Source organism: Pseudopodoces humilis, chromosome 20, assembly GCF_049639895.1.
Source record: "Pseudopodoces humilis isolate 2021_Gansu_Grassland_sample_001 chromosome 20, ASM4963989v1, whole genome shotgun sequence".
NCBI lineage: Eukaryota > Metazoa > Chordata > Aves > Passeriformes > Paridae > Pseudopodoces > Pseudopodoces humilis.
The window spans coordinates 13,798,776-13,812,915 of NC_142219.1; the positions used below are offsets into that span (position 1 = coordinate 13,798,776).

The 14,140-nt window shown below is 60.4% G+C and overlaps 1 protein-coding gene and 1 long non-coding RNA gene across 3 annotated transcripts in view; one reads left to right on the plus strand and one right to left on the minus strand.

The window, feature by feature from the left end:
- Window positions 1-14,140, minus strand: part of SMTN (smoothelin) — a 21,748-nt gene continuing 7,608 nt past the window's right edge. The window contains exons 7-22 of one of the 2 annotated variants that reach the window (XM_088065231.1): window positions 13,730-13,947; window positions 13,543-13,606; window positions 12,252-12,350; window positions 11,393-11,722; window positions 10,333-10,436; window positions 8,192-8,308; window positions 7,038-7,193; window positions 6,871-6,946; window positions 6,445-6,609; window positions 5,841-5,903; window positions 5,609-5,672; window positions 5,108-5,278; window positions 4,890-5,010; window positions 4,668-4,819; window positions 3,189-3,360; window positions 798-935 (exon numbers count right to left, since the gene is read on the minus strand). In XM_088065231.1, the coding sequence (XP_087921357.1) occupies window positions 3,216-3,360; window positions 4,668-4,819; window positions 4,890-5,010; window positions 5,108-5,278; window positions 5,609-5,672; window positions 5,841-5,903; window positions 6,445-6,609; window positions 6,871-6,946; window positions 7,038-7,193; window positions 8,192-8,308; window positions 10,333-10,436; window positions 11,393-11,722; window positions 12,252-12,350; window positions 13,543-13,606; window positions 13,730-13,947 (2,045 nt within the window). In that variant the 3' untranslated portion in view covers window positions 798-935; window positions 3,189-3,215. Of the gene's footprint in view, window positions 936-3,188; window positions 3,361-4,667; window positions 4,820-4,889; window positions 5,011-5,107; window positions 5,279-5,608; window positions 5,673-5,840; window positions 5,904-6,444; window positions 6,610-6,870; window positions 6,947-7,037; window positions 7,194-8,191; window positions 8,309-10,332; window positions 10,437-11,392; window positions 11,723-12,251; window positions 12,351-13,542; window positions 13,607-13,729; window positions 13,948-14,140 lie in introns of both variants that reach the window. The other variant, XM_088065230.1, reaches the window with a different exon arrangement.
- The window catches only part of LOC148182775 (uncharacterized), a 19,720-nt gene continuing 17,743 nt past the window's right edge, over window positions 12,164-14,140 (plus strand). Inside the window, exon 1 of the long non-coding RNA XR_015774278.1 lies at window positions 12,164-12,297. This is a non-coding gene — a long non-coding RNA (uncharacterized LOC148182775). The remainder of the gene's footprint in view (window positions 12,298-14,140) is intronic.

A 14,140-nucleotide genomic window follows, 5' to 3' on the forward strand; every position in this document is an offset into this window, starting at 1 on the left:
GCATTGCCCTAGGTAAACCTTTATTATCTGGCTGGTGTTGGTACATGTGTCAGCATGGGTGTAGAGATGTGACAGATGGGCAAGCAGCGCTGAACACGCAGGTGCCCTGGGCTGGAGAGGAAAGGGGGGGTGGTTGTCCCAGCTTGCTCTGTTTGCCTTGCACTCCCCTGGGACCCCTTGCTGCTGCCCCCTCCCCAACCCACAGTTGCCCCCAATGTGGAAGTGCCCGTGGTGCACATGGAGGTGGGAAGCAGGGTGTTGGCACCGTTATGGAGCTGTCCCATGGGAGGTGACACCAAGCTGGGCCTGCAGTGGGCAGAGAAGCTTCCTTGCAGGGGGCCAAGGGAACCACTGACAGTGCTGCCTGCAGGATGTACCATGGCCCTGGCTGGACTGCAGAGTCATGCTCAGCCACAGACCCATGAGGTGGCCCAAGTCTGAGGGCATAGCTGTGCCCAAGTCACCCCAGGGACACAGGGATGGTGCCTGCAGGGCAAATAATTCCTAGAGAACAAATAACTTAAAAAGACTGGAGCATGGGAAGCAAGTTAAGGTGGGAGCATCCCCAGCAAGGTGAACCTGGCACTGCCCACAGGGTCAGCCCACAGCTGACCAAGGCAGAAGCAGCTCTGGCAAGGCAGAGGTGTGGGGGTGCACTGTTGGAAGAATTGTCCTGTTCTCAGTGCCAGACCTATGTCCCCCCCAGACCCTCCCAGGCAAGCAGCTCCCCTGCCCACAGGCAGCTCTGGGGTGAGGGCAGCAGTGGGAGTGGGCAGGGCAGGCTTTAGCACTCTTTCTGCCGCATGCGCAACTCGTGGCGACGCAGGTGGTTATAGAGGGACTGCACGTAGGTGAAGACGCACTTGGCGTCAGGCTTCTTCCCCATGATCATCATGTCTTCGACCTCCACCAGCGGCACGCAGTCCACCAGCGTCCTGCAGAGATGAAGCCTTCAGCATGGCCTCAAGCAGGCTGCCCCACATGGGGGCTGGGATGGGCACCCCACACTGCCCAGGGCCAGCTGGTGTGGGCACTGCTACCCTCAGACCTGCTCAGCTCCTTTCACACCCCCCCCAACTTACCCTGGTACCCACAGTCCTTCTGCTCCCGACACTGGGAAGAGCATGTGCTGTCTGCCCTGGAAGGGCCTGCCTCAGGGCAGGGGTTGCCCAGCTGTCTGCACCCCTTGCTCCCCTGGTACTCTCCATCCTTGGTGCTGGCACTCTCCTAAAGCTGTGCCCACCCTCTTGCTCCTCCAGCTGATGCTGATGGCCTCTAGGGAGAGCCCAGCCTGGCTGCAGGTGTCTGCTGTGCCCCTACCTCAAACCCTAGCTGGTGGTTCAGGGAAAGCAGGGGGTGGGTCTTGGTTACATGCTGCCCCTTCTGCCTCAAGCCCTGGCCCTGCTTTTCCGCCTTCCTCCAAGCCCTGCCAGCCTGGCTCTGTCCCTTGCCCCAGACTAGAGCCTGGGGTCTGATTGCCCCAGGCCTAGCACATCCTACTGCTGGAGTGGGCGCTTCCCTGCCTCAGCTCACTCAGCCTAGGTAGGTTGAGATAGGAGGCTATCTCCTCCTCTCCCTGCCCCACCACAGTGCAGGACCTAGCTCCAGCAGCTACCAGTCTTGTGGGGCCCTGGCAGATCAGCTATGGTTGTGTCCCCATCCCCATAGCACCCTTGGGGCTCTGCCGCTGCCCTTTTGGTCTGGTAACTCACTGCCTTGCCACCCATCCAGTTCCCTGGGCTGTGTCTTTCCCCAAGTTGGGGCACCCTGGGCGCTTGAAGGGACTGAACATGATTAGGAGTCACAATAGCAACCAGGAAGGGCATGGAGGGGATCTGGCCACCTCTTGTCCTCTGCTTTCTACGGGGAGAGAAGGGGTGGGGGGGCACAGAAGCAACCCTGCCACTGCTGCCAACCCTCCTGGCCCTGCCCAGGTCCCACAACCCTACCAGGCACTGTCCCCACTTCTGGCTGCTGCTGGAGCAAGGGCTGCATTGGGGGCAGTGCTGACAAAAACCAGCAGGACCTGCTGCCACCACGGCCAGTTCAGCTGCTTTAGCCTGGGCCACTCAAGGTTCTTCCCCAAGGCTCTGGTTGCACAAGGAGGATCTCCCAAGGCAGGGCTCTGCCCCCAAGGACAGGGTGCACAAGGAGGGTCTGAACTCTAGGCATGCCACCCACCATGACAACACCCTCAAGCCCTGTACCTACCTGTACCCCTGTACCTACCCCCTCCCCTCCTGCAGTAACACCACCACACACACTGGCCCCCTAGAACAGCCCTACCCCAAGGAGCGACCCTAGCCAATGCCAGCCCCTGGGGAGCACCAGGGCCCAAGAGAACCCCCACCCTGGGTCCCATGCCCCCAGCCATCCCATTAGGTCTTTGGTGCCTGCTCAGTGGGCTCCAAGCCCACTGCCTGGCTGGCACCAGCCCCACTTCATGATTTGGTCACCGTGGGGATGATGCTTGGGGCCTTGGGAAAGCCCTTGCCACTGCCACTTGGCTCAGGAGGTGACGGTGGAGCAATGGCAGTGCATGGAGAGCTCTGCCCTTATAAAGCCATTGTTTGGGCCCTGGTGTGCCAGCACTGTGCAGAGCCAGGGGAGCTGCAGCTCTAACGTCAGCCAGGATGCCCTGAGACAGGCACAAACACTGCAGGACAAGGCAGGACCTGAGCCTTGAGTCACACTTTCCAGGCTCCTGTTTCTGCCCATATATGAGCAGGCAGCATCTCATCAGAGCTGGGCATGTACCCTGGGGCAGGGGAATAAGGCAGCAAGTGGAAGCAGTGATGCTGCAGCATCCTGGGTGGCCACCCACACACTCAGCCAGCACCACTCAGAATACCTTGAGTGGCATCCCCAGAACCTGATCCCTGTGTCAGGCTCAGCCACAGGGGCAGGGCTCTGTTCTAACTACTGCCCTGCCCACAGCTGGAGAGCAAACAGAACTCCAGCGTGACACAGTCCCCCCTGCTGAAACCCCCACTGGCGCTATTCCAGAAAGCCTGATCCCAGCCACCTGTCTCTGCCCATCTCCTGCTGGGCCCTGTCTGGCACTGCCAGGACTTGCCCCTAACCCACCAGCATCCCCCAGCCTCGTCTGCAGCCAAGGCAGTCATTTCTCTGCTGAGCCCTGGTGGTGATGGGGGCATGGGCAGGTACTCAGAGGGGAAGATTCTCACCATTGGTCCTGGGGGGCTGACAATGGGCTACGACTTTTTGGTTTTTACCAGCCCCTTCTGGACCAGGCAGCGATAGAATTCCTGAATGTATGTGTACACACACTTCCAATCTGGCTCGCGCATCCGGACCATGTCCTCCACATCCAGCAACTGTGGACAGTCCGCGTGCTTCCTGGGTGCAGGTAGAGAGAGGGGCAAGCCAGTGACCGCAGCCCAGTCAGGGAGGGGAGGAAGAGAAAACAAGAGACACAGATCAGTGCAGTTCCCCTCCCACTGGTAGCTGCTCCGCTCTGGCATGCTCTGGGGATGCACGATGCAGGGGCAGGAGGGCTCTGGGCACCCCATGCCAAGGCCATTCAGTGACACTGGGGGGGCAAAAGCAAGGAGGAGAGGGGCAGGTGAGTGGCGTGGAGAGGCGTGAAGTTGAGAAGGAAAGACAGATGGAAGAGAAGGAGGAGGAGTAGGAGGATGAGTGAGGTGTTCTGGCGCGTCAGGTGCTCGGGGAGCGGGTTCCAGAGTGGAGCAGCGCTCTATATAGCTCCTATATAGACCCACTGGGAGGATGGGGGGGGCAAGCCCAGCCCTTCTGCCCAGCTCCACTTGGAACTGCAGGGTGCGCCCTGGTGCAGGAAGCTTAGGAGAGGATGCTCACAAGAGCTGGAAGAGGAGGAAGGACGAGAGGCCACCTGGCTTCCAGGCCGGAGAGATCGATGGCTCTCTCAAGTCCACGGACCAGTTTCCCAATTAAGGCAAAAAATCCATTAACAGGAGCACCAAGAGCCAGGCCCGCAGCCCCCTTCTCACTCCACCAAACAGCACCACAGCACCCTGGGAGCTTGCAGGAGTCCCCATCTCACCCTGCCACCTTGGACATCAGCAGGATGGGACCCCCATCCTCAGCCCTGCCCCCCAGCAGGGTGCTGGAGGAGAGGAGTGGGTGGGTGGGAGAGAGACAGAAGGAAGAAGAGAGGGGCTGCCTGCCAGCCTTCCAGCTGGGTGCACTCCCATCTCTCAGCACCCAGGAAAACCAGAAGAAAAAGGGGAAGACTGGAGAAGTTGCAACGGTGTTTGAGCTCCTACAACTGTGAAAGGAGGCACCTGGCATAGGCAAGCCCTGCTCCCCCCACAAGCTGCAGTCTCACACCTGGTACACCACGATTGAATGTACTGCCCAAAGCCAGATGGGCTCATGGGGCTGCTGCTCTACCTTTGGGTGCCCTGCTCCACACCCAGGAACCTAGACCCCCATACCCATACTTGCCATACCAGACTGCGCTGCACTGGCCTCTGTGACTCTGCCCACACAGCTGCTACGTGCCCCCACAGCACCTAACCCTGTTGCGTTGCATGGGGGGAGTGACACCTACAGGCACCCACCTCCAGCACCATCCCCTCCAGTGTCCCCTCTCGCCCCAGCAGCGAGCAGGAGAGCCACCCCAAGCCATCCCAAGTCCACATGATGGCAAGAGAGGTACGTACTCTGCAGAAGAGAAGGCCACCTCGAAGTTCTGGCGGCGGTTCTGGGGTGTCAGCTTACTGTAGTCAAATGCATCAGGGAAGAAATTGTGGACCAAGGCACAGAAAGCCATGCCATCACTCCAGCTGGATGAGAAGTTCTGGATGTCCACGTGCTGAGAGGGCAACAGAGTTACCAAGGGACAGAGTGACTGCCTTGGGACAGGAAAAGGATGTGGCACCCACCTCATAGCCCCGGGTCTTGGCTCTGCACCAGTCCAGCAACATCTGCTTGATACTGTTGGCGTTAGGCACACCAAAGCTGGAGGAGCGCTGCACAGCAGTCTGTGATGCTGCAGGATTTGAACTGTGATGGGAGACATGGCGTGTTATCCATAGCTGCAGGGTGTTGTTTTTGTGTAGCACTCACTGCCCTCGCCAGCCTGCCCCAGACCCAGCCTCACCTCCCACCCTCTTTCTGCAGCTTCTCCATCATGGCCTTTCGTGCCTGTGAGGCTGATGTCTTGGGCAGGCTCTGAGCCTTCATCAGTTCCTTTTTCTTCTCCGCCTGACGCCGCTCCAGAGCAGCCAGGCTGCTCTGCCGAGAAGCACTCTCATCCTCACGGTCAAAAATGCTGGGAGAGAGACAGGCAATGCTAAAGGGGCTGTGGGCAGCCCAGGGGAGGGCAAGCAGTGGTCTCAGTCCATGGCCAGCCTTGGAACTTAGGAGACCTTCATGTGCCTTGGACATACAAGAGGTGGCTTAAGGTCCTCAGCTGGCAGACCTATCTCCATGCCCATGGAAGGAACCATGAGAGCTTCTGAATACAGTGAATATACCTCAAGGACCGCGAGGCTTTGGAGTGACATTTGTGTGGGGACACTGCAATCTGGACAGAGGGCTTGTGCAAGCAGATGAGTGACAGGGACCATGTGGGGCTGTCCCCACAGGCACCTCTGCTCACCTGCCTGTCTTTTTGGATGAGGAGCTGTAGGACGATTTGGTTTGAACGAAAGTGCTGTTGCCATCTGCAGAGAGAGAGGAGAGAGGCCCTGGGCTCTCAGCTGAAGGAGCTGAGGGCAGCAGTGCCAGGCAGGCAGGACTCTGCCTGCACCAGGGCAGTGATGGCTCAGCAGCAGCGATGTCCCAGGGTTACACCCTGAGGATGACATAGGGAAAGGGCAGGAAAAACTTACTGTCTGATCTCTTCACATAACTTGACTCCATGGTTGTAGTACGGGAGGTCTTGGTGCCATCACCTGCAAGGATAAAGCAATGGCAACTGCTGGGCTGGGAGGAGCAGCACCCACAGACACATGCTGCTGCCAAGCACCTATGCACCCATGCAGTGTAACAGGGAGAAGTCCCAGACGGTAGAGCCATGGGCATGGCAGGCAGAGGCATGTGCCCCCCAAGCAGAAGCAGAGAACAAAAAGGCGAGCACAAAGCAGCAGGGAGCTAGGGCATCCTTCCACCCCTGCAGCTGCTCAGCTTGAGCCACCCAGGGACTGGGAGAGCAGGGGTATAAGAGACAACACACAGGCCAAAGGTGCAGATGAGGCCCTGCCATCCTGACAGGGTTAGGAATTCAGAGGGAAGTCACCAGAGCAGAACCCTTAATTATCCTCAGGCAGGCTCTGGGCAAGCCAAAGACTCATCTCTGAAACACAGTCCTCCCAGCACAGTCAAGCCAGACTCAGGACAGGCAGTGAATGGCAAAGGAACTGTGGTGGTGGAGCATTGGGAAGGATTCTGCAAGGCACCCAAAGAGTTGGCACACCCCCCTAGCCCAGCTCATACCAGACTGGACAAGACGCTCAGTCTTGGTGACAGTGCTGCGTGCCGAGCCATTGGCTGACTGAGTGCTCTGCATGGTGGTGGTCTCTGTGGCATGGCCAGCCCTTCCTGCCACAGACTGGCTCCTAGCCTCCTGCAGCCACTGATCCCGCTCCTTCTCCCGCTGGTCTGCAAACATGAATGGGAGATGGCATCAGCAGTGAGGTGGGGTGGTGGGCACAGTTCCTGCCACACCAGGGGTCCTGCACTGCTGCTGGCCCACAACTGGTTTGTGGGAGGGATGATGTCCTTGGCCTTGCAAAGACAGGGGGCCAACAGCGGACCCAGCACACACCCTACTGCTTCCCCGCAGCTGGACAGCCCCACTTCAGCATCCGACATTGGCATCACCACCACTCTGACCCCAGTGGGGTCACCATCCCTGAGTACCTCGCTTGCGCTGGCGCAGCTCCCGCATGGCATTTCGAATCAACCGTCGCTCCTCAAAGTCTGTTGTCTGATCCAGCTGCAGGAGGGGGAAGTCATCATTAGTCTTCTACCATCAGCTTGAGGTCCCTTTACCTTCTTGCAGGAGCCCAAACCAGAGAAAGAGGTACCATCTTATCCAGAACATCCTCATCCTCAATCCTGCTCAGCTCCTCAGCATTCAGCTTGCTCCTCTCCACCTCCCTCACTTGCACCTTCTCCATGCCGTTGGGCAGCTCTGGTTCCTGCCTTGGTGCCTGGTGTTGCTCCACCACCTCCGGCTCCATCTGCAAGGACATCACCATGCAGCTGAGCCCCTGCCAGCTTGCCACCCCCCCACCTCTTCCCAGGGTCCAGGCCCTCATCACCCTGACACCAGCACAGTGCGACAGGCAGTGAGGACCCTGGAGAGGATGTACAACATAGGGCCTAAGTGCTCTCAGCTGGTGGGATGCTGCAAGAATCTGCAGTACCCAAGGCAGGCAGGGGAGTATGACAATCTGCAGCACCCCATGCCCCAGGAGGGCCCAGCAGTCCCTCTCTTCCAGTCTGGGTGCCATAAATCCTCCCTGCTCCCCAGCAAGAAGTGGCTGGGTCCCCCAGCAGGTAGGGCCTGCCCTGGGCTCTGGGCTGGGCAGCAGCTGTTACCCAGCAGTGGGTGGGGTGCTGGCAAGGCCAGTGCACACCATTAGCAGCACAGGGATTTCCATGGAATTAAGGGACTTATTGTAGAGAAGAGCTTGTGCAGGAGATCAAGAGCCATCCCCTGCATCCCTGCCAGGATTTAGGCCAGTCTGGCCCCTGCCCAAGCACAGCCAGGACAGGACGCCAAGTCCCTTTTAGCACAACCCCCCAGCAACGCATAGCAGGCAGTGGGCCAGGCCCAGAATAGGGCACAGAGGCACCAGGGATGACAGTGGGGCCACGGCAGCCATGCACACACCTGGCCCCTGTATCCTGTGGCCTGGTAACCGATCCATGGCAAAGCCATCGGCAGGAGTTGACGCTGGCCACAGGCGCCCATGCCACCACCTGTGCTTGGTGCTGTGGTGGGGCCAAGACAGCTGCCTGCAGCTTCTCACCTGGCACACTGGGAATGCGAAACAGGTGGGTGCACAGCCCCACAACAGTGAGCCCAAGGAGCGGTGGATCCCCATGGTGCCATGTCCCCATGCATCACTGCCACAGTCATGCCTTGTACCAGGGCTACAGACAACTCCAAGAGCCCTGGGGGCTGGTGACCCCCTCCCTTCCCCCATCATGATGCAGGGCTGCCCACACTCACGCTGCTGTTGCTTCGGGAGAGATGCAGGGCCAACTGCTGGCACGTACTGGAGAAAGTGGGTGGATGGGCCACAGGGCCACTGGGCTCCTCAGTGCCCACAAAGTGGGTGCAAGGGTCCTGTGCTTCCAGAAAGAGGGTGCTGATGTCCTCCCTGGGGAGCACCTGCAGCCTTGGCACCAGCAGATCGAGGCAGCGGCCCAGGCGCTCCAGCTCTGCCCGCAACTCCAGGTGCTCCTGCTCCAATGTCTGCAGAGCCTGCACCAGCACCTGCACTTGCTGCAGAGCCTGCTCCAGTTGCCCCTCTGCTGCCCCCCGGAACGCCCCCAGCTCCTGCCGCAGCTCTGCCAGCTCAGCCACCCCAGCCTGAGCCAGCCCCTCCAAGCTGAGCCCTGGCATGGTGGTGGTACAGGCGCTGTGGTGAGCCCTGCTCAGCTGTCCGCTGCCCTTTATAGGGGCCCAGGCAACCCCCCCCGGCTGGAGGCTGGCTCGCTCCCTGCCTGTGGGCTATTCTGGTCCCAGCAGCCGGGGGTCCCATGCAGGGGTGCTGAGCCAGGCGCCACACTTGGCAGTGCATCCGGCTGTGGGACCAGGTGGCTCAGCAAGGAGAGCCCAGCAAGTGGCCCCCCCGCCCCTGGAGGCTGTCAGGGCCAGATATCAGCCTGGGAGCCTTGGGACAAAGTGGTGGGGACCAGCCCTGACTACTGCAGTGCTGGGTGAATGAAAAGGCCAACCATTGCTATGTACTTTTGCCCAAGTGCCTTCCCACTCTGGGCTGGCATCACCCACAGCACATCTCCAGCCCCAGACTTGCATCAGTGCAAGGACCTTGATCACAGCATGGATTTTAGGTCTTCATACAACCATGCTGCCCAATGCCTGCCCCAGAGGGAGCAGGTCCCTGAACAGGCAGCACCCCACCAATGAGAAGACATGCCACTGTGGTTACTGTCCCCAGTCCCTGCAGCCTGCTGGTCATCCAACCAAGCCCTACCTGGCAGTACCTGCCAGCACTGCTGCTTCCTCCTCCTCCCTGCCCACTGGGAGCATACCTGGGGGCTGCATCTCCTGTCAGGCAGCCAACAGGTCTCAGGCCCCCCACCTCACTGGACAGGCCCCCTAATACATTTATGAGAGCTGACAACTGCTGCCCAAGTGCATTTGCACAGGGAAGTCACCCCACTGCAGTCAGGACCCAGGACCTGCTGGCAGGTGTGGGCAGCACCTGTGGGCACTGCCTGCCTCAAGCTGGCAAGGGCTGGGCTGAGGGTGGGATGAAGCCAGTGGTACCACAGCCACCAGTATGCCCCAGGCTATGGATGGTACCACAGCCACTGGCAGTGACAAAAGCCACCCACAGTGCTGTTCCTGCAGAGACAGCCAGGCGTGCGCATGGCCATGAGTGAGACAGAGCCATGTTTGATATCCTGGCTCCTGCCAAGGCGGCACACAGGCGCCTTGCATTACCCTAGATGGGCAGGAGCAGATTAAAGCACTTGAAGGGCTGTCTCCTGTGTGCACCCAGCCCCAGGGTAGCCACAGCCTGCTCTCCCCACAAGACACTGCAGAGGGGTTGTTTTTTGATTTTTTTTCACCAGCTGCACCCAAGAATCCCTCCTAGGTGGCCTGGGGCTTTGGACATTCTCCACTCAGGATGGCATAGCAGGAACTGGCAAGACCCCGACCCACAACTCCAGAGTGCTTTAGGGACCTCTGACGAGTAGCCTCCCTGCCTCTGGGAAGGCAGGCTTCCCAGACACATGGCCAAGGTCCATCCCCAGGAAGAACAACAGGGGTGGTTGGCAATGGATTCTCCCCCAAGCTGTCGCCACCCTTAAAGGTGTTTAAAACAGAGGGAGACCCACAAAAGACTCCTTGTCCCCCTCCACCCATCTCCCCAAGTGTCTGAGTACATGGTGGCACAGTCCAGAGGGCTCATGTGGGGCTGTGCAACCACACACAAAGTCCAGATTCTCTTGATGAAAAAAACCCTACCAAAACAGAAGCATCAACCAAAACTAGACAGAGCCTCTGGACCATGCTACCTACACTAACTCCTTGGTCCCTGGTCCCCACCCCAAGCCCTGGAGCTGCCAGGCAATGGCCAGGTGGGGCACAGCCCCACAGACCGCCTGGGCACTCACCTTGGTGACATTGCTGCTGACACTGCTGATGTTGCAGATGCTGCTGACACTGCTGGGGATGGTGGTGATACGAATGGGGGTGCTCCGCAGACCCAGAGTCACCTCTGCAAGGGGAGCAAGAGGCATGTGGGATCTGATCCAGCCCACGGGCTCAGACCCAGCTGGGGAGTGGCTCTGGCTGGGCTCTCTGCCTGCCCCACACATCCTGCCCTGGCAGTGAGCACTGAGCTCTGGCACAGGGAAAGGTCTTGGTGGCAAGCAAGCGATGGGGAAGTCGAGACCCCTGCTGCCCTGGTTCATCATCCTCCCCAAGTAAGGGTGCATTCTGCAGTGCTTCAGCTGGAGCCAAGACCCCCGGCTGAGAGGGATGGCCACAGGAGCATCCTGACCCAGCCACATCTGTGGGCAAGCAGGTTAGGGGCAGGGCTGGAACAGACATGGTGCAGCAGTGGAACGGGATGTCATGGGTTCCCCTGAATCAGCAGGTCAGTGGGGAGAGGATGGGGCAGGGCTGCAGGGGCAGCGCAGGGATTGGGGAATGACCCCAAACATAAACGTGGTAAGACAGTGGGGCTGTGGACAGGCTGCAGGGCCAGACGGTCTCCCCGAACTGAGACGCCACAAGCAGGCTGAGAGTGCATGCCAAAGGATGAGGGCTACCATACGCACTTTGTTCTTCTGGCAGCACCTGTTCTCTGGGCTGCCAGCACTCAAATGCCACTGCTGCCTATCAGCACCCACTTGGCCTGGCTCAGCTTGCCTGCCTCCATCTGCCCATTTGTGCCCACCATTTGTTAGTGCCCAACTACCCACTGGTACCAACCTGTTCTACTGCCCAGCTGTGCACATTGTCATATTAGGAGCACAGTCCTGTAGTGCTTAGAGCCTGGTGGATAAGAATTCCCCTGTTGTGCCCACCTTCCTGAGAGATCCACATCTTTTCCAGTCCCACCTCCCTGCATGACACCCATGCCCATCACCCCTACAGTGTGAAGCCTCATGACAGATGCCATCTGCCCACTGGACCTTCCTGCACACCCCGTACCCCATCAATGCCCACCTGCCCGCTGGCTGCTGGGGGAGGCCGTGATGCGGGGCGCCAGGGGCTGCACGCGCCCATCCTTGATCTCGATGGTGAAGAAGGTCTTCATGGCGTCGAGGCGGGAGCCGGCAGGGCGCGGGGCCGAGCGCTGCTGTGCGCCGCCGCAGCCCCGCGCGTTTTGAGCGGGCGCCGGCGGGGCCGTGCGGGGCCCCCGCTGCCATTGGGCAGCCCCGGCCCCAGCCCCGGCCCGCCCCCCCGCACCGCCCGCCCCCGCCGGCCCGAACCGCTGCGCGCGCTCCCGCACCGAGCCGGCGGCGGGGGAAACTGGGGGTCCGGCGGGGCGCGGCGCTGCGGGAATGGACGCGGGGTCACCGGACTGCGGCCGCCCTCGCATGTCCCCGCCGGGGCTTGGCTCCGCACCGTGCATGCAGCGCCCCGCGGTGCCCCCAGCGATACACGCTGCCCCCTCATCCTGGGGTACCCCCTGCCATGCATGCTGCCCCCGCCCCGGGATGCCACACTGTGCACGCAGCCCCCCTAGGTTGCCCACACGATGCACAAAGCCCGCGGGGTGCCTGACTGTGCATGCAATCCTCTACGGTGCTCACAGGACGTATTGCTGCCCCCCAGAGATCTGAGCATTTCCCAGAGTCGCTGCAGCCCCTCAAAGCCTCTGCTCCCTCCTCCCACTGCTGCCGGATGCTTGTGTACATGGATGGGAGGGAGGGATTCTGGGCAGGAAGCAAAAGAGCAGGTGGGCAGCCAGCAGCATCCTGCGGCACCTGGCACTGAGGAGCTTCACACCTGCCCAGGCTCCACCGGGGACATCCCGCCACCGGGAAGCAGCGAATGGAGGCAGCCACCACTAGGATCTTACCCGTGTGGCCAGCCAGGCAAAGGGAGGAGGGCACCAGCTCCCACTGGTGAGTATTCAGGCGAGCCGGGGTCCCCATTACCTCCTGGGTGGGCACCGATGCTTGGGAAGAGAGGCCAGGGAAGGAATGACACAAAAGGAGCAGAAGGTGAGCATGGCACAGGTACTGCTGGCACCCCCTCACTCCAGCACAGCACTCTGCAGTCTCCCTCCCCATTACTCCACATTCCCCAGAGCTTAGTGCCAAAATCCACCAGCACTTGTAGGCTGCCCTGCACCCTAGGCATGGGCTCTGTCCTGCAATGCAAAACCACACTGCAGAGGAGGGTAGGCTCTGTGCCCAGTAGCGCAGTGGGGAGCCCTGGGGTCTGTGTTGAAAGGTTGGGACCACACCTCTCCTCACCAGGGCCTGGCACACCATTGCCTCTGAAGAGATGTTGAGGGGGCCAGGTGGCTCAGCCTTTAAGGGTGCAGGCAGGGCTCTGCCCTGGGGCTGAAGTCACTGATGCCCATAGAGGGAGGGGGGGCTTAGCTTCTCCTCACAAGCCAGGTTTGAGCCCCCTGTGAGGCAAGGGAGGGTTGGATCCTGCACACTTCTCTCTACCCCAGGGCTGTGCCATGCTGCAGCCCACCACCCCTAGCATCTTCCTAGGGCTGCTTCTTTCCCAGGAGCCAGCAGCCTCCAGGGGTTCCTCAGAGGGACAGCAACCTCTGCCTGCCAGGACAGCACCCTTCATCCTTGAAGCAGAGAGCTGCTTTTCGTTTTTCCCCCATTTCCTCCTGGCACAGCTGTGGGGATGGTTTTCACAACAGTAGGAAAAGAGCAACTACTGGCCACTGGAATCTCTCAGGGCTGTGGGGAGGCCCTGCAGGGTGCTGGACCTGGGGTGGGGATGGTCAGAGCCAGCCGTGCACAGCTCCTAGCCTTATAGGGACAAAGAATGCAAAAGGCCAGGGTTTGCTACTGGCACCGATTCCCTTTCATGGCCCTGCAGTAACCCGGCCAGAGTGGAAGCCCCAGTAAACAGCCTGCCTGGCACCCAGTTCCCTGGCTGGGGTGGGCATTGCCACCACTTGGCTAGGCAGCAATCGGCCTCCAGCTAAGGGTGGCCTTTGGCCTGGCCGTGTCCTGCACTCACATTCCTGACCCAGCACACGTGGGCAGGAGTCATGTCCTTAGGGATGGCTGGGATGTACATGCTGCAGAACAGGGGAGTGGGGGGGCCCTGGGACAGCCCTGCCCAGCTGGCAGGGGCCACGGCTCTCATGTCATCCCCCTCAGGGCTACACTTACCCACTGATGGCCTCTTGTGTCTTCCACCTGGCCCCAGCACCTGGCAGTGTGCCCCAACAAGAAGCTGTGGAGTAGAGGGGCGGAGCATTCAGCTGGGAGTTACATGCAGTCCCCCCATCAAATTACCTTCACCCAGACTGCCAGCCCCGGGCAAGGAGGGCAGTGGCAGCTGCCTCCAGTTTTATACCTGGTTGCCAGTACTGGGCTGGCCTGGGATGAGTTGCTCCCCTCTGGGGCTTTGCGCCACACTGGGTTCTGGGGCGCTGGCAGGGTTGCCTAGGTTCCCTTCCTTCCAGGCTGCCTGGGGCTGCCCCTGCTGCAGGTCCTCACCGCCATCCTCAGGCTCTGGATTGGGCTCTGGGGCTGGCTGCAGCTCCAGGAGCACAAGGGTCCCCGAAACCACAGCTGTGGGTGAGAAGAGGCTCTGCTTGGTAAGCCTGCAGCTGCCTGCAATGCATCCCTGCTCCTGCAGCCCCTCCAGGCACCCAGCTGCCCTGCCCGCCATTGTGAGATGGTATGCCCTTCATCATCCTGCAGCTGGCCAGGCACAGGTCTGGCCCCAGGCACGCACCTAGAAAGGACTTTGCCATGACATTTG